Source organism: Dipodomys ordii, unplaced genomic scaffold, assembly GCF_000151885.1.
Source record: "Dipodomys ordii isolate 6190 unplaced genomic scaffold, Dord_2.0 Scaffold132, whole genome shotgun sequence".
NCBI classification, from domain to species: Eukaryota; Metazoa; Chordata; class Mammalia; order Rodentia; family Heteromyidae; genus Dipodomys; species Dipodomys ordii.
In genome coordinates, this window is record NW_012267348.1 from 1,576,560 (window position 1) to 1,596,448 (window position 19,889).

At 39.9% G+C, this 19,889-nt stretch overlaps 1 protein-coding gene across 1 annotated transcript in view; it reads left to right on the top strand.

Moving 5' to 3' along the window:
- Erc2 (ELKS/RAB6-interacting/CAST family member 2) overlaps nucleotides 1–19,889 on the top strand; it is a 784,984-nt gene that overhangs the window by 736,470 nt on the left and 28,625 nt on the right. Inside the window, exon 15 of the mRNA XM_013030719.1 lies at nucleotides 10,855–10,978. Coding sequence (XP_012886173.1) covers nucleotides 10,855–10,978 — 124 coding nt within the window. The remainder of the gene's footprint in view (nucleotides 1–10,854; nucleotides 10,979–19,889) is intronic.

Genomic DNA, 19,889 nt, shown 5'->3' on the forward strand with positions numbered 1-19,889 from the left:
ATCTCTGGGCCTGGGTGCTGTCCCTGAGCACTTCAGCTCAAGGCTAATGCTCAACCACTTGAGCCACAGCACCACTTCCACTTTTTTCTGCTTATGCGGTGCTGAGGAATTAAACACAGGGCCTCATGCATTCAAGGCAAGCACTCTATCACTGAGCCACCTTCCCAGTCCTAGATGCATAATCTTTTACTTCTGTAACTTGAGCTCTGAAATTTATGAACACTGAATTTGTTTTTGCACTACCTTTTAGGCTACAATCATTGATGAAACTTCGCCATACGAATGGCTATGACCATTTATTTGCTTTTTCTCCCAGTGATAAGGCCAGCCAATGTGTATGATACATCCTCAGTGTATTTTCATACGCATTTTAGCAATTTTCCTCAATTCTATGCGAATAGTTATCCATATGGTTTCACCTCTTTACCTTAAAATGTTGAAGTCGATAATTTCTAATCTTAGTGAATTGGCTTTTAAGTAGTTTTCAAAAAAACATACATACACATAACCTTCAGTTTTCAACTATAAAGCCCCTTTAGATTAGTAACCTGTTTTATTCTGGGTGTTCTTTTAGCAAAAGCTATGGGAAGTACAGAAATGTTGAGACTTTCATTCACTTAGAAGCAACTCAGTGACCATAAAACGACCCCCTTTTAAAACAACATCAATGACAAAAGCATACAAAAACAGTCACCTAAAACAGGCCAACCCCTCAACAAGTCCAATCCTGTAATAATGATAAGTTGATAGTTTGATAAATGATAATGTGAGTCCAGACTTTCATACAAGGATGAAAAATTTTAGCAGAAGGAGGTTAGACTTGGAAATAGTTTACCTCACTCCCTCTGCATCGTGGACGTCTCCTGTAGCTGATCTCTCTTACTCTCTTCCTGTCTCCCTCCCTCTCTCATTATCCTCTCTTCCCCCTACTACTGGGGCATGAAATCAAGACTTGTAAATCTCCCTCAGCCTTTCTAACTTACTTGGGGTACTCTACCACTTGAGCCAAGTCTCTACCCAGTTTTCTGGTTAATTGGAGATAAGATTCATATTTGTCTGCTTGTCTGGCTTTGAACCACAATTCTCAGATCTATCCTCATGGGTAGCTAGTATTATAAGTATTAACCATTGATGCCTGGTTCTTTTTGAAAATACCTTTTTGGAACTTTTTAGAAATGGAATGAGAAAGGATAAACAAATGCAGCAGTGGTGCTCACTAGACATTATGTTTAAAATGAACTATAGAACTTGTGGGGTATGGGAGGGAAAAATTGGGAAAGAGGGAAGGTAGGAAGGAGTGACATTGTCCAAAAAGAAATGTACTCATTACTTTGACTTATATAACTGTAAACCCTGTGAACATCACCTTTATAATAAAAAATTGAAAAAAAATGAAGAATATAGATATGGAATTAGTTTGCGGGGGAGGGGAGGGAAAAGAAAGAAAATGGCAGTATTTATTGTAGTGGCCACGAGGTGGCAGACCTAAAATCCAAACTTTCAAAGTAGCCGAGAAACAGGAACAACTGTATCTTCTAAGACCCTTTTGAAGCCATTAGTGTTCCAGAGGAAACTTTACTAGGTTATACTAACTTGTTATCCAGTTCCCTGTCAAGCACAGCTTGAAAACACCTTTAGGTTTTGTAATAGGTTGATGGGCATCTGTTTAAGTTTCTCTGTAGGCATCAGGTCTTTTTGCTCCTCCTACCTACCCCTGGCTACCACCATCACTGACAATGCACAAACATGATTGTGTTTCCTTCCCTCTATGCAGAACCCAACTGCATTTTCTTCCTCATAAAAACAAATACCCTCCAAAGACCTGCCTCTAGTAAACTCAACATTCTTTATTTCTCTTCTGTAAGAGCCACTCTATAGAATCTTAATTGTTTTCTTTAAAATGTTGCACTAACAAAATACTAAAGTATGTCCCCTTTTATACATGTCCCTCTCATAACAATGGCATGCCAATCTGTTTTATTCTTCATTATGATATAGTCTATGGGAACTGCCTATTATTTCATGTAAACATGTCAAAGGGATATTTGATTTAGCACAAGATATTCAAAGGAAGGAAATACCTCGCTCAAGAAAAGAAGGGAGCAATTTGCTACTATGTGCAAAGTTTATTAATAAATCTTAGTAGTCTTGGATGTATGTTTGACAAGAAAATGCCTTTAGTGAAATACAAATATGACATGTATGTATACACATACATACACCTTGTGTGCCAGTAAGAAAAAAAATGATCAAATACCCTGGGGGCTAAGCCTTGAAGTCAGTGACCTATTATTCTCTGGCAATTGCTCATTTCCAACCCCAAAGTTAATACAAATCTCTTGACAGTAACTAATCATCCATGAAAAATAGGTTTAGATTAGGTGGACATGGAGCAAAGTTCTGCCCCACAGTGAAGTCCAGATGTATATGGTTTTCTCATTATCAATCATCAATAGACTTCCAGGGACTCTGGTTGGGTGCATTCCACCTAGAAAGGTCTTAGTGAGGTTGAATGGTAACAGAGAAGCTTTCTCATCACTGAATAGGAATGGCAAGAATGACCAATCATTGTCATCTAATAATATACACAAGATCCTGTAGTAAGTCATGAAAGTCTATTTCACTCATTCTTTCTGCCTTCCAAATTTACCAATTACTTGTAAAGATTTTCTTAATGGAAGAATTTTGTGTTCTGAATCTGTTTGACATTGATTAGATGGTGTACTTGACCCTGGTTTTTAAAGGGTTACCTTTCAGAACATGTTTCCATTTCTCAGTTTCTTATACTATGTGAAATCACATCCTCCCCACTTCTGTGTGGCCTTTTTTGGCTGAAGTGATACTGAACAGTTATTAACTGCGTCAGGCCTGGCTGTCTGGGATGCAACTCTTCTATGGTCCACAGACCCATTTCCACACTCAAAATCTGTTTTCTCCTTTAAGTTTTGTTTGTGAAACAGATGTCAGCTCATGAAAGTCAAATGTGCAGCTGAACAGAAACCAATTTTAGAGGTTTCTTTGAAAGTCTATCTTGAAAGTAAGAGAGTCATTAGCATGTTTAGATATACTTAAATACAAAGAGGACCTCAGTATAAAACAATGCAAAACTTCCAAATTTTTTAATTTGCTGGTGTCTATGTTATATAATAAGTAATTGCTAACATGTATTGGCATGATCATGTCAGGCACTAACCAAAACCTTTACATGCATTTTTATACTTATTTCTTACAGGGTCCGAGAGGGAGTTACCATTATTATTATTAGTTCATTTACAAGGAAAAGTTTCAGAGATGAAAAGTAACTTGTTCAGGGTCACAGAAACAAAAAGTGTTGCTAGAGTCAACCTGACTATATTTGATTCCCAAGCTCAAATGCTAAAGGTTGGTCTCTTCTCACAGACAAGAGCAATATTTTATTTGTGAGGATACTTTTTATGTTTCATTTTTTAAATAAGGTTTTATTGTGAGAATACTGTACAGAGGAGGGATTACAGTTAGGAAATGGAAAGACTTGGAAACAATTATATGAAGTGAAGTAATCCAGGCCCAAAGAAATATAGGTACCATCGTTTCCCTTATTTGCTATAACTTGTATTTGTCTGAGACAAGCAGAAAAGGTCAGATAAAATGATGTTAGGCAAAATGAACCCTAAGATAAGGACACTAGTGGTTTTTTTTCTTGCTATTGCATCTAACATATTTATAAGGTACCATGTGATTTTTTTTTGTTGCTTTGTATGTCCTTCCCCCACCGTATAACCCCTATTTTCACTGTATTTGATGTTAGTATAATTTGAGGAGGGGAAGGGAAAAAACAAATTGTTTCAACTGGGATACAGGTTGAACCATTGCAACAATGAGATGTACAAGATGCTATGTAAAAAAAATGAACTTTACAATTCAGCGGGGGAGGAGGGAATGTAGCTGTGGAGATGGGAGAGAAGGGATGGTAGGGGAAAAACAAAGGAGGAGACAACAATGCTTGATAAAAAATGTACTCATTACCTTGCTCAAGGATACTTTTTTAAAAAAAACTATCATATTAAGATATGGTACTCAAAAAGAAGTCACTCTTCTTCCCTCCCTTCTTTTCAGATCTAGCACATGGCAATCAATCATACTTCACACATGTCTACTGCCAAGACATAAACTTTAGTATCCTCTGCGCTTCATTACCTTCTTATCAGTTCTGCAAAGGGCTGGGGATTGAGAGAGCAATTTAGGATGGTACCAGTAACTCTTCCTGGCATATCTCCTCCTCTTACCTTGAGCCTTTCCCATTTGGAAAATCTATTGACTTCAGAAACTCACCCTCTCAGTGGAGCAGAATACTAAGTACTGATGGCATTTTCCATCTCTTAGTGCCACAGGGTATTGGCATTTGAGAACTAACTTCTGGCCTAAAGGTCACCTGCCTCCCTGGGTCATACATTAAGGTGGTATTCTGGTAGACACTGGTGCACAAAGCACAGAACTTCCACAAGCCTCTATGGTTCCTGTGTTAAGAAATTCCAGTGAGGTCCTATTAGGTTTCAAAGGCTGAATTCTCGGTAATTGGAGTAACTTTTTTTTTTTTTGAGGTCAGTTTTAGGTAGGTGACAGGAGAGTAAACCACATTAAGGAATCTGAGTTACCAAAGCCTGGCTTTTAGAAATCAGTTCTTTGTCCTTGCTGAAATCTGTGCTTGTTCACTCTGTATGCCCATCCTGCTGTGCTTTTTGATGGGCCCTTCTGCCTGTGTTAGTAGATAGGTTTTGATAATAATTCATTAGTATCAAAGCCTTCTTTTTCTTCTCAAGTTGGTATTTGAAAATACACTTTTAAAATGGAAGCAAAGGAGCATCTCAATCCAGGGGCAATCACAGTGAACCTCCACCCCAACCCTCACCCCAGGGGTGAGACAGGCTGTTTTGAACAAGATCTTTCGTCACCAGCTGTCTTAAGTCACCTCCTACTGAACTTATGGTTGAAGATTCAGGGTCATGAGGGAAAGAAAACAGTAATTAACTGGGAAAAGTTGATTGAGCAGAATTTTTTTTTCCCATAGTCTGATTGGAACATGACTGCCTGGGGCTGAGCACCATACATAATGTTAGGTCCACCCTCATATGTCATTATCCAAACATTTCTTAATGGAATGCATTTTTTTCAAACATCTGCTTTTGTAATCGAATGTGGTCCTAGAGATGGGTCAGCTCACTAAAACAAGGGGGTGGAGGGGAAACAAAAAACAAAACAACAACAACAAAAAACAAAACATGTCCATGCTTCTGTCCCAATCCAATTTATAGCAGTTTTTAATTGGCTCACTTCATTTGTAGCTCCCAAAATTAATTTTAGCCCCCCCACTTCCCCAGGGATCAGATCATCATTAAAAGAAAGACAGCAACAGGGAGTGAAACAGCAATGTTTACAAAGCTCCCTTTTTAATTGACGGTGATAAGTTGTCATGGCTATGTAATACTATCAGCAGCTCCTGGACCCCTCTTTCTGAGGGTTAGCCACAGGCAACATGCAAGAGGAGACATTTATCATGGCAGGAGATGCCCTTCAGGCCTCTTTTGTGTTAGTCCATGAAGGATTTTTTTTCAGGGTGGCTAAAACCATTTTTTTTTTTGGTGTTTTATTAGCTGTGTCTTGACTACCTCCTACAAACTGAAGGACAGCTTAGGGTTATTAAATGTGTTCTTATGCGTATTTTTATCCATTGTTAACCCTAACTAAATGCATGGGAGGGCATAGAATCTCCCCCTTTTTTCTCCATTGTTGCCCATATTCGTTAAAGAAATTATTCCCCTTGACATTTGTTTAGGCTGCACTTTGATAAAATGCTGTCTATGATCCACTCTCTTAGCTTGGCACACAGCAGACTCCTATAGATTTATTTCTCTTTGCGTTATCTTATCTTTCTTTCTAGCATATTTGGGCTTCCTTTTCATATTTTAAGCTATATTTTGGGGCTCAGACAGATCACCTTAGTAATTGTATACTGAAGTGTGATAGGATTCTAAAGATAATTTTGCAAGTCTTCAGTATATACTTAACCCCACTAAATGACCAAGGATGCATTTATATACAAGTCTCCTGCTGTCTGTTAAGTGGCACAAAGGGCCGATTAAGTACTGAAAGTGATTTCAAACTTCTGGGAACTTTTCTCAGATTGATGAGGGAGTTACAATTTTTAAAGCAAGATAAATCTCACCTGAAATCTAATATATTTAATAAGGAAAATCCTAAAACTTTTTTGTGTTTTCAAAGCCCAAGTATTTTGTGGCTAGTATATTCACTAACTTTTTTGAGACGTGCATCAGAACTGCAAATGTTCCATTTCTCTCAATTTTTGAATGGCTAAACCAAATTTCCCCAGCCCCTAGGGAACTGAAATTCTTTTTTTTCTTTTTTTTCTTTTTTTTTGTTGGTCGTGGGGCTTGAACTCTGGGCCTGGGCGCTGTCCCTCAGCTCTTCAGCTCAGGGCGAGCGCTCTACCACTTGAGCTACACCGCCACTTCCGGTTTTCTGGTGGTTTATTGGAGATAGAGTCTCACAGTCTCTCCTGCCCGGGCTGGCTTTGAACCGTGATCCTCAGATCTCAGCCTCCTGAGTAGCTAGGATTACAGGCGTGAGCCACCAGCGCCCGGCTGGAACTGAAATTCTTATTTTAAGCCTCCTCATCTATTTTAGTGCTGACCAATTTCTCAAAACAGGCCATTGTGTATTTCTAGTGATGTATTTTTCATTAAGTGCTCTATGTTGATATCTCAGTAAATTGACTCCCAAGAACTATTAAAGTATAATATAAGCTGGCAAGATAAAGTTACTCTGAAAAAACTTATGTTTATGCTCACTCTCAAAAAAAAAACCCACCCTGAATCTGAAGGCAAAAATGGTGAAAACCCATAAGTATACAAAATTTATCTCATAGTCTTTAAATAATTAACAAAAATGTATCCGTTTTATAAGGAGAGGATTACAACCTAGAACTAAAGGTTGGCCTAGCCTGGCATCTCTACAAAAATATATACAGCCAGATATGGACTAACCTTCACATACCTTTCCAAATATCCTAAAATGCAAAATACTCATATTCTTTTAGTTTATACCATTGTTTTCTTTGATTTTAAATAGATTACAATTATTAAATGTTGATCCTAGTCAAGATATTTTTAATGAAATCATCATTAGTTTGGGGCAATGCTTAAATGAAGGTTTCAAGATGTGATCTAATTTTATTTAGAGTTCTCTAACTGTATAATGTTGTATATAAAACAGATTTGTTATCCTAAAGCAAAACTAAGAGATAAAAGGCAAAATGTGCAACATAAAAAAGTTATATAAAACAAAATAGATTATTGTGTTAATATTAATGTTAGTAAGTGGCTATTTTTTTTCTTTTTTGTCAGACATGGTGCTTAAACTCAGGACTTGGGTGTTATCCCTGAACTCTTTTGCTCAAGGCCAGCATACTCTACCACTCTGAGCCAAGCTCCACTTCCAGTTTTCTGGTAGTTAATTGAAAATAAGAGTCTCACTGACTTTCCTGCCGTGGGTGGCTTTGATTTCAGCCTCCTGAGTGGCTAGAATTACAAGCATGAGCCACTAGGACCTGGCCTTAAGTATACTTTTATAAATAGAACTTTATGTGTGTTTTGAGATATAATAATTGAAAATAATTTGATTTGGAGCTTATTTGTCAATAATATTTATGAAGAGTTGGAAATTGATCCTTTTTTCCTCAAATAGTGAAATAAAAAGTAAAAATAAGTTGATTGTTCCTGGAGATAAAGCTCAGTGATAGAACACTTGCTTAGTATGCACAAGGCCCTAGTTTTGATCTCCAGCACTTCAAAGAATAATGATAATAATAAATTTGGATCTCCTATTATATCATAGAAGGAAAACTTAAGTCTTAAATTCATAGAAGCCCAAATTATAGTCTGATAGGGAAAATGGAGCTGGTAATGATCATTCTTTGGGTTGATGATAATGATTAATAGTAAAGCTATGGGACACCAAATTTTTATCTCGAAGAGAAAAATGGGCTAAAAGGGCCAAAAGTAGACACAAGAAGTCTTGTTAAGAGATTCATGAAGTTTATCAAATGGCAGTTGATATAGATTTTATCAGACATTATATACATGTGAAAATGTGTGTGCACCTAAGTATAAAGAATGAGAAAAGTACACAGAACATAAGTAACCTGGGTGAGCACATTCCACATCTGCTAAGCTTTTGAAGCATGAACCTACCGTTTACTTGATGACTAAAAAGCTTTGCTTATAATGTTTAATTGTTTATGCTTACTATGTTTTTGTGAGAAGAAATAAAAGAAAAATGCGAGTAGAAAAAGAATAAAGCTGATCCCATTCCTTCCACCACAGAGATAGGATGACATTTATCATTTTACTGTACTTCTTTCCAGTTTTCCCCAATGAAGAATGTTTTCTTTATTGAATGTATACTTGCATGCTAAGCACTATGAAGGGTTTGAGACTTTTCCCATTGACATGTAATAAGTTAACTCACCTTAGTTATAGGTTCAGGAAAGTTCCAGGAGACTTCCATTTTTATAGTTTATAGCAAGCACAGAATTGATGTGTTTGAATATATATCAATTCCTCTTCCTGCAAATCTTGTGGAGACCAGAAGAACATGATTATGCAGTTGAGAGCATTACAAGAGAGCAACCTGACCTTAGGGAAATGGAGAAGACTATACTACATAGGGCACTGAACAGCTCTGCCCTTTGATCTGAGGGGAGATGCTGCCTGTTTTTTCAACATTGGTCACTATACACTACCCTAGAAGGATCTCAGGGAAGGAAATAATGTCTTTGATTATAAAAATGTATTTTCTTAGCAAACATAAATGTTTTCTTATGCCATTAAGATTTCTTTATAGGCATTTAAAATGGCTACACACAGTTATAGAGGGCCAAGTGTAGAGATGTGACACGAATTCCCAGTTTTCCTCTGATTACTCTTTTAAGGGTTTTCCATGAAATAAAGCATCATTTAGACATTTCAGCTTGGAGAAAAGAGAGTAAAATACCGCAGTAGCCTTGTGTGTTCTAGTAAGTGTTCAGCAGGTCACAAATGGGCTTGCCCTGATTTGAAGTCTGTACAGCATCTTCTGTATGGCCTCCTCTACAAGTACATACTACATAGGAACAGCCAGCAGTCTGCCATCTCAAGATGTTATCCAGAAGGAGACAGTCCTGTGAAGCTGGATATTAATGCTGCTGGTGGTAGTCCAGACTGCCCTGTTTTTCTTTTGGAAAGTGGAGATATTTCCTGACACATTGTGCTGCTCACACATCTGCCTGCGCCTCAGACAGAAGCTCTTACTGCCAGGCATTAGTGGGGCCCAGAAAAGTCCATATAAATCCCTGCAGTGGAAAGGGGGAGTATTTGAGATTCAAATAATGACCACCTTGTCCAAACATCTGGAGGGAACCTGGTCTGGTGATGAGGATTAAAGAAAAAGCAACACAAGATCATGAGCAGGCTTTGGGGCAGGAAACTTGTATTCACAGAAAGTAACCAGTAGAGAGGCTGGAACTCTCAGGTCGTCTGAAGTACCTAGAATGCTTCCCCAGTGACTTGCTACCTTTGGTTGGAATAGAGGAAAACGTAAAGAAACACACCCAAGTAAGGCATGTCTACTTCAAAAAGTATCCCCAGAAGATCCTAAGCTAAAATTTGTGGCAAATGTGTCCACAAGCTTAGATTCTCAAGGTGGAAGGAAGTAACCTTTGAATAGTCAGTGATAATAAAAAAAAAAAAAGGCAGAAAGCAAAGCATTCTCATTTTTTAAAAGTAAGAAGATCTCTGGAACAGTGGCTCAAATCTGTAACTCTAGCAACTTGAGAGGCAGAGATCAGGAGCTTCAATTTGAAGCCAGCCCAGGAGAAGAAAAAAAAATGCTGGGAACAGTGGCACATGCCTGTTATCCAGGAATTCAGGGAAGCATGAGTAGGAGAACAACAGGCTAGGCCAGCCCAGCCATAACGTGAAGATAGCCAGTGTAAATAGAGGCTGGTGCAGTGGCTCAAGTGATAATAAAGTCCTTGCCTAGTAGGTGCATGGCCCTGAATTCAAACCCCAGTGCTGCCAGAGAGAAAATGTGAGAGGAAGGCTAGTGCTGTTTTTAACTTTTTGGAAAAAGTAAAATATGAACTTAACTATTAGTTGAACCCGCATTTTTTGAGCATCCGCTATGTGCCCAGAGCTCTTTGAAAAGCTGGAAAATTGATGGTCAAAAGATAGTGCTGTGGAAAAAAATTAGTGTGATATACAGACCCTTGACTGGAATATAAGGTGGTAGATGGGGAACCATTCTAAGAGAGAGCTACTAGAGAGAGCCTCTCTAGAGAGGAGAGAAGCACAAGTCTGGAGGATGAGGAGCTCTGCCAAAATCCAAGCTTATGAGAAGAGAACAAGGTTAGCATTTACTAATTGAATTGAAAATGGACCTGTAAATAACTCTGCCTGCCCAGAGGGGAAAAATGGCTCTTGAAAAAAGTAATAATACTTGATATTGAAATTGCTGCCAGTTTTGTTGGGTTTCCTTGGAAACTTAGAATTTATTGGCAAATGGGTGGATGGGTACATGATAGAATAAAGTGTCTTAAAAATGAATGCTCAGATTTACCCTTCTTATAATTTATAGCTGGATCTATGAAGCCATTGAAAGATCCTCTCTCAGAGGATCTCAGTGATTCTGACTCAAACTACTTTCTCTATTCTGAGAGTTAAATGGGTAGTTTATGCTAAACATTTGTAGTTTCTTCCCATAGAGCTAATAATTTGTGGCAAATTCCCACTAAAAATCCCAATGGATTTTTGTTTTCACCAGACAGGAAGCACTGCTTGCCGCTATCAGTGAGAAGGATGCAAACATTGCTTTGCTGGAACTGTCTGCCTCTAAGAAGAAAAAGACTCAGGAAGAAGTCATGGCACTCAAGCGGGAGAAAGATCAGGTGGGATGTTCTGCACGAAAGCTGTGTCTTGCTGGGTTTGGGGCCTCGGTGCTTTCTCTGGGTTTAGCCACTCTTCATTTTCCCATGTCTATCCTGCAGGCTGAAGCATCTCCAAACAGGTAGGAGCATAAATGCCCGAGTTATTGCTGGAACACCATTTTATTGCTTCTCTGTGTTTATGCGCATGTTGGCTGGGCCTGGGTTTGCAACCAGCACTGTTTTCCTTTCTTTTATATTAGCATCATCTCCCCAGAAATAGCTCTCTGCTCTCTACCTTCCAGTGGACTTTGACTTCTGGTTAAACCCTCCAAGCTCCCAATTAAATTCTGGACACTTTCTTTCCTGTTGGACCTGTTATCTTCTATCTTGCTCACTTGTGTAAATGACTTCCCTCATCCAGTTCTTTAGGCTTCTTTCTATACTTCCAACTTTGTTCTTCAACTGGAAACTTTCGGCTGAGGAGCATCTCCCTGCCTCTAGTACTACCAAAGTCAGGCTTAGAGACTTCCCAGCACTTACTCAGCCTATATTTTTAATCAGCATTTTTTTTTTTTTTTGCCCCATGATCTGGCGTTGTTTCCTCCTTATTAGGTCATTGTACTTGTTTTAAGGGAAGTGGAAAGAGGTATAATCTTAACTCATATAGAAAGTTCTTTGCTTTTTGGAGGGTTTTCTGGAAGTAGCTGAAATGCAACCTGCTAATAGAACTCATTACTGCATTACAAAAACACTTAGCGTCTGTGACTTCATACGGTGGCTGCCACATCTTAGCTAGGGCCATGTGTGGCTCCAAAACTCTCTGAGTAACACAGTTACCCTGTAGAGTATCTACATTGATTTCAGCACCCAGGACTGGCTGTGTGCCTGCTAAGGTGATCTGTGCTGAGTATATTTATATGGAGTTATGCCCCCTCCTTTTGCAAAGAAGCCAAGAAGTAAAGGCATCTTTGACCTTGAACCAGAGTCCTTTTGTCATGGGGTCATCTTACTGAAAGACAGAGAGAGACCACAACCATGCCTGGGTACCCTCTCCGCACAGAGGGAGGGTCTCAGTCACTGCCAAACACTGGGGTCATTCCATAGAGTGCCATGCTTTGCTATCGCTGGCCCCTGGGGACTGGGGACCGCTTACATTTGACCTCTTTGTTTGGAGCTGTGCACCTTCAACACTGGGTTTTCCACCCACTTGGCCACAGAAAGTGAAGATGAACCTCTTTCTTTGCTTTCCCCTAATTCCTTCCCTGTGCCCCCTGCACCCTCCGCTCCTACACCTAACCATTGTAGCTTTCTCCCACAGGTTTATAGACCTAGGAAACAGCCCCCGAGCTCGAATATACCATGCACTTGTGATGCTGGCTACAGCCCAGATATTACGACCAAGTACCACGGGTCCAGCTACGATGCATACATGATCCAAAGGTCTCAGGTCAGTCAGCTGTTAAGGAGCTACTCGCCCCCACCATAGGGGTAGGGTGGGGGTAAATAAGAACTACATCCTATCTTGGCCTTCACCTTTTTTGAAAGATTTCTAATGCTTGGTAGCCATAAAATCTGAGACCATAGACACCAACCTGATTTGCCATGTAGATTTGTCAATGCTCCCAAGCCTAATGGGGCTGCAAAGCTGAGCAGCCAGAGGCATTACTGCCAATCACCATGAATTATTTTTTCTCTTTCTCTCTTACTTTTCTTCCCATATGTCCCTCTACTTTTCTCATTAAGCAATTTTTCTTTCTCTACATCAGGAAAATGCACTGGTAAGGATTGAGTGAAGGCCTTTAGTTTGCTCCTGGGAAATTGCACAAAGGCCTCACTCTTTGTGACAAATTCAGTTTGCATATTATGGGGCACATTTAGGAAATCCCAGCAGAGTTATGTTCTCTCTTGGGCTGAGGCAGGTTCTGAAGGGTTGTGGTGGCAAAAGAGGAGCCAAAGGATTGAATGGACTCCTTAGTTAAGGTTTGAAAGTTTCCTCACAAGTTATCAGCAAAGAGCAAGAAATATCTCATGAATTTAAGTATCCTTATCACAACTGATAATGATACTAAGAATAATGCATAATTGCCTGTAAAAGCAATTCCCTATTGTCAAGTGTTTACTGTGGGCAAGACCTTGTCTCCAAGATCCCTCGGGGATTTTTGTCCTCCAGCTGCTGCCACAGCGGGCCTGCAGTGCAGGACCAAGATTATCTCTCTTTTGGTGGGAGCATAACTGAGGCCCACAACTTGTAAGTGGCCAGTTAAGAGCTTCAGACAGTCTACCTCACTCCCAGGTTCCCTGGCAAGTTCAGGAAGCAATTCAGAGTTACAAGCAACACTGTTTCAAAACCTGAAGATGCTCAAAACCCCAACCATAAAGAGTGACCTCTGTCTGGAGTCCTTTAGCTAAGCAATTGTATCACATCAACGGTAATGAGAGTTCTCACCATGCACTAGGCATGGGTCTAAAGCCTTTGCATACATCAACTCATACCCAAACTCCTACAGAGAAGGAGCCATCAGAGACAACCAGGCCTTGCTTAGGCTTCACAGTTTGTACATGCATACCATGATGTTTGAAGAGTCTTTCCCAAACAATCCTGAAGGGATTTTATAAACAACATCCAGAGTGGGAATACTTGCTAGGTGATCACAGACACATTTCTTTCTCCATCTGTACCTTGGCTGATAACCTGATGCAAAGTAGAGTTGCTGTTTTGTTTTTTTGTTTTTTTCGTGAAGTAAAAGGTTATGTAAAACGCTTTGGACATGCCTATCATGTAACAGGTATGCACTGTGTGTGTGTGTGTGTGTGTGTGTGTGTGTGTGTGTGTGTGCTCTACTACCACCACTAATTAATAGCACTCCTGGTCCTCAGAGGTAGTTGTTGTTTTTTTAATTTCATAATTAGTTTCCCACATACCTAGGGTTACAGTTACAGCCCATTGAGCTTGACCTGTGGTGGGAAAAACAGACATATGCTGATTCCCAACCTTGCTAGTCTCCTCTCTTAAAGCTCAAGCGTTTGGGGAGCAGTGAATGTACATACACATCAGAAGTCCTAGATCCCAGCTCCTAGCTCACTCTGAAATGAGCCTATAGTGCTGACTAAATTTTGCTTGGTTTGTATGTGAAGCCCATAGAGACCTGTTGTCATTACCTGCATGGCTGACCTGGCAGAGCAGAACTCTTTCAGGAAGGAGGCCAATGGGAATGGAAGATCTATGGGTCTATTCTGTTCAGTTTCTTTACACAATGTAAGGGGAAGTGGCTCATGAAAGATACCACGTTCTTTGAGTTGCCTCCTAAACTGAACTTATACAGCAAGTCTCTCCATTTCTCATACCATCCCAGGTAGCTGAATGGGAATAGTTCAGCAGCCACCATGGTAATTGTACCTCATCAGTCATGAGTGTCCACTCTCAATGAACATTGCTCAAGAACATTTGTTATATGAAAGAGTAGTTTTACCACCTGCCAGACTTTATGCCAAGTGCTTTGTATATACACAAATATATATATATACATTTGTAAACATTATCATAGCCAATTTCTTGTGTTTCTTCTATATGCCTGGATCTCTACTGGGTGCTGGGAATTCATCTGTGACAGATATTCTTCCTGGCACAATAAGAAAAGCATCATCATTACTTTTTAACTGATTAAACCAAAACTCTAAGAGATGAAGTGACTTCAGCACCATCATACCACTCATTCTTATAGTTCGGGGTACCTCCCAGAAGCAGTATTGCCCTTCAAGGATTATTCCCAATATCTCAGAGATGACATCAAAGAAACTCAGTCTCAGTGCCTAGTCTCTGTCTTGCAGTGGTATCAGGGAGAAAGGAATTGGGAGCTTGGTGAGACCAGATGCTTCCCTGGAATTTAACTCAACAAGTATTTACTGTGTGACAGTGTTGGCATTTTTGGAATGCCCAGATTAAATGAAGACCTTTTCCTCTTTTTAATGATGGAAGAAAAACAATAAACAATGAACAGAGTAAATTATAGGGTAGAGAAAAAGTAAAATAGAGCCCAGGCTAAGGGAGAGCAGGGATGTCAGGGTGGTGTTGAGTTGCTAGTGACAATTCAAAATAGGCTGGACATGAAGAACCCCAGGGGAACAAAGGCTTGAAGGAGGTGAGAGAAGAGGAAGCCAGGGAACCATCTGGAAAGAATGTTCCAGCAGATAGGACAGCCAGTGCAAAGGCTCTGCCAGGAGCATGGTTAGCGAGCAGCAGAGAGGTTAGTGTGGCTGGAGTGAGGGAAGGTGTTGTCAAAGCTGTAAAGGGAAGGAATGGGCTTTGAGGGACTTTCCTACAGGATCTGCTGAGAGCAGTGTGTTCTGAGATAGAAGTTTCCTGTAGTAAGGAAGCAGAATACACTAGCCTCACAGTGGGGGAATAAAAAGGGCTTCCTCCTTTGCTACTCTGCCCTAGTAAGTCCACTCTGCCCCACAAAGGGCTGGCCTCCAGAACTCTTAGCAGCTTGGCTTCCGTTTTGAAGATGCATTGCCACTTCTGTTAGAGATGCCAGAATTTGCCCATCACATCTAATGTATTTTCAGGTAGTATGGGAGCAGGGCTCTTTGACACATGCTCTACCTAACTTTCTGAGCATCTCAGCCACTCACTGGAGTCTCCCTGCTATACAACCTCATGTCAGGAGGCTTTCAGGTAGACAGGAGTAGTCATTCCAACACCATTCGCCTGTGCATTGGTTGACTGGGCCTACAAGAAATATAAATGGCAGCCAGGCCAGACATTCTCCAATGTGAGTGAGCAGAAGTCAATTCTTTTCTAAAGATAAATCTCCCATTGCACTCATACTCACAAGACACTATGTTAGAAATGAACTTTACAATGTTGGGGGCGGGGATTCAGGGGGGAGGAAAAGTGGGAGAAAAAATGAGCAAGGGGGGTAACAACGTTGCACAAGAAATGTATTCATTATCTTATATCACCTTGACAATAAAATTAAATGTTAAATAAAAAGAAAAAAAGAAAAGCCTTCCTTAACTCTCGTAGGCAGTAGGATAAAGGCATACTCAAACCAGTGTACTCTTGACCTTATGTTTTCTTCCTTCGATCTGCCTGGAACACTTTCTCCTCTTTTCTTCACCTAGTTAATGCCTGTTTATCCATTCAGTCTCAGCCCAAGATGTTTTCTTCAGAGAAGCCTTCTGGGACTTTCTCAATTAGATGAGATTCTCTAATTTGGCCTTTTGTAGTACATGTGTATCTACTTTATAGTAATTGTACCAGATGAAGTTTTGCATATGTTTTTGTGTTGATTTTGAATAATAATTATCTTCCCTGTTAGCTTATGAGCTCCATGAAGACTGAAAATGTGGTCACATAACTTTTCCAATTCACCTTTTATCCCCATTCCTAGCACAATTGCAAGCTGATAGTAAGCATTAAGATCAAAAGTAATTAATTGCTGTCCTCTTCACTTTAGACAAGACTTAACTTGTTAATATTCACTTTAATATTCAAAGCACATTCTACCAATCATTAAGAGGGATATGAAAGTGAGATCTGTGTGGCCAGATAAAGGACCTGTCCTTTCCTGCAAGGCCCTTTACAGGGATCCCTATTGCCATGCCTGAAGTTTCTGAGACAGTGACCAATTTGACCCTTTTCTCCAAGTCTCTTTTACCTTATTCTACTTTAAATGCCTTCCCATGGCTTAGATTTTCTTGAATGAAATGTCACTTGGTTCCCAGTGTGACTGACAACTCTTGTTATGAGGAGAGCTCCTCCAATTCAACCCTGAAATTTTGTATCTCATGAATCAGTTTGCCTAGAAATACCTCAACTCTTGTTAAGCATCTATCAGAAAAGCCTGAGATAATATGAAGTAAGCTCAGAAATTTCAGCTATGCCTAACAATGAATGAATCTTTCTGACACACCTCAGGTGTTGACATTTTGGTTATTTCTAGTGGTAAGAGAATACAGATTGTCCTTCTGTTCCTTGTTGGATTAAAAAAAAAAGATTAAACATAGTTTGATAGAATAGGCATCTAAGTAGATCCAACTTATGTTTTCTTCCTGTTTCTATTTCTTTAAAGCACACACTTATTTTTACTCTATCTCTTTAAAAATAAATCTGGAACCCAGATTCATGCAATTTGGGAAGAGGCTCTCAATTGGGAATGAATTAAATTTTGTTCTTTCTCAAGGAATCTAGCTCTAGAAATTATTATTAAAAATTACTGTCTTCTTTAGTGTCTTGGATTCAACTCCCCAACTCTCTTCCTCCTCCCTCAGAGAAAGAACTTACTTCAGAATAATTAATTCTGAAATCATTGGATTTGCCTGCTGCTAAAGTGTTTTTGAAGAAAGCTTAAAACTAAATCCTACCCCTGAAGCTTTATTCCCAAATGCTTCCCTGTTGCTGAAGCACTGATATGCACATCCTTGATGAAAATGCCTTTTTAAATGAGGGCCAGACACCATTGTTTAGTGAAAATTAGAACCAGCTTATTTCTCAGAACCAGTTAAAATACTTCTGAGATCAGAGATAAATTGTACTTGGTTTTCTTTTCCCTTTCCTACCAGTTCTAGGCATTACTTTCAGGCACCAGGAAATATGCAGGTCAGTCAGGATCAGAAAGGAGTTGAGAGGACGAACAAGTCCACTGGTTCTTTCTGTCTGGCATAAGTCCTGGGCTACGTGTTTGGGAAGAGTCTTCCCTGACCTGGGTTCTTTCTCTCTGGCATTAAGTCCTGGGCTACGTGTTTGGGAAGAGTCTTCCCTGACCTGGGTTGTCTAAAAGTACTAGGAGTGTCTTCAAGGATTAGCTAGACCGATGTGGCCAAGCATGGGATAAAGCAGAGACTGTTGGAATGTGCTCAGGAGAAACACTTTAGGATGACATCCTAGTCTCAATCTTATGACACTAGAGATGGAGCCATGCTGTGAGGAAAGATAGAAACACACCAGGGGGTGGCTAGCTACCCTCCACCTGAGACCAAGGGTTTGTGCTGTCCCCTAACACATCCCTTGTATGGTATGTAGATGACTTTTAATTACCCGTTCCAGTTCAGAAGGTGAGCACAATTAAACAGCAGTGGAGGAACTCCGTGAAGTAGGGTTCCCATAGCCTCCTGTTGTGTTTGGATGACTTCCAGAAAGGCTTGATTTGATCCCAGCATTTAAATGCATCGCAGACTTTCTCCAGATCCAATTGCTGAAATGCAAATGCATTGGTTGTTACAACAGCCTCACTTTGGGCTAATCCGTTCCTGTCCCCCTGCTATAATCTAGTCACATCTCTATTTATCTTTTACTTAAGTGTAAAATGTCTTTGAAGTGTGCTCTGAAGAACACCCCTTTTAAAAAGGAAAACCTCAGATCCTCTCTCTTTCAGGCTAAGGGCAGGCTGTTTTCTAGGTGGTAAACCCTAAACTGCTTGGAGTCATTACAGTTCCTCTTAATGCACTGTATTAAGGCATGATGCTAATCTGCTCTCGTTGCCTGGAAACATTTCTTCCCCTAGGCTTGTACCTCACCCCCAATATTCAAAGTCCATCCAGATTGCCAGTTGTGTTACAAAAGACAGAGGAGGCGAAACACATTCTCAGTGGTTACATTTACTTTTCAAATCCCTTTTAGAAAGAACCTTCCCAAATCATCAAGCTGACTCTAATGGACCAACTTCTGAGTCTGTCATCAGAAGGCCTTGTTTTGTGGAAGCCAAGTGTTTTAAAACATTATTTCAGAGCCGGGCCCTGGTGGCTCACACCTGTAATCCTAGCTACTCAGGAGGCTGAGATCTGAGGATCTCTGTTTAAAGCTAGCCCAGGGCAGCAAAGTCTGTGAGACTCTTATCTCCAATAAGCCACTCAGAAAACCGGAAGTGGTGCTGTGGCTCAAGTGGTAGAGCACTAGCCTTGAGCTCAAGCCCCATGACACACCACACACACACACACACACACACACACACACACTCACGGGGAAAAAAAAAAAAAACATTACTTCAGTTCCTTTCCCTAATCATGAGTGGAGATTTGTTAGAGACTCTTTAGCTATAGATGACTTTGTCTTTGAACACTGGGACCTTATCTACCACCAATAAAAAGGTACAAATGACTTTTTTTTTTTGTACAACAGTAATACTGAAATTTTAAAAAAATCTTTCTTTACCCAAGGGTTCAAAGAACATTTCTTGTAGAACTAGACAATTCTGTGATTGGCAATTAATAACCTATCTTTTTTGACAAATTCCTGTGCAAATCATGATGCTTTCTCTTCAGTTTTTAAGGATCCTAGAATAACTATTACTACTATGGTTTTGTATATGAGGTGCCCCCATCCTTCTACCCAAAGGTTCATGTGTTAAAGCCTTGATTCCACTTGGTGGTGCTATTGAGAGGTAATTGGACCATGAATTCTTAGTTAATGGATTAACCCCCTGGTGGATTCATAATATGATGAATTATTGGTAGGTGGTGGGAAGTAGGAGGTGGGGCCTAGGGAAAGGAGGTGGCTCATTGAAGCAGTCCCTCCAAAGACAGATCTTGTCCCCAGTCATTTCTAAAGCTTTATGACTGCCATGAGGTGAGCAAGTCTGCTCTATGATGCCCTTCCCCATAATCTACCTCATTCTGGGCCCAGAAACAATGGAGGTGGTAGGTATGGACTGAATTCAACCTCTGAAAACATGAACCAAAATAACTCCTATTCCTTTTAATGGTTTCTCTTAGGTATTTGCCACAGCAGCAAAGAGTTTAATACACTAGTTACAGAAGAAAAAAAAGACATATTTACTCTGCTTTTTAAGATTACCCTTGACAAGATAAACTTTACATTGTGTTCTCCAGCTTTTAGAAGTATAGGATATGGAGCCAGATGTGGCACATACCTGAAATCCTAGCAACAGGCAGGAGATTTGAGAATTCCAGGTCAAACCTGTACTATGTAGCC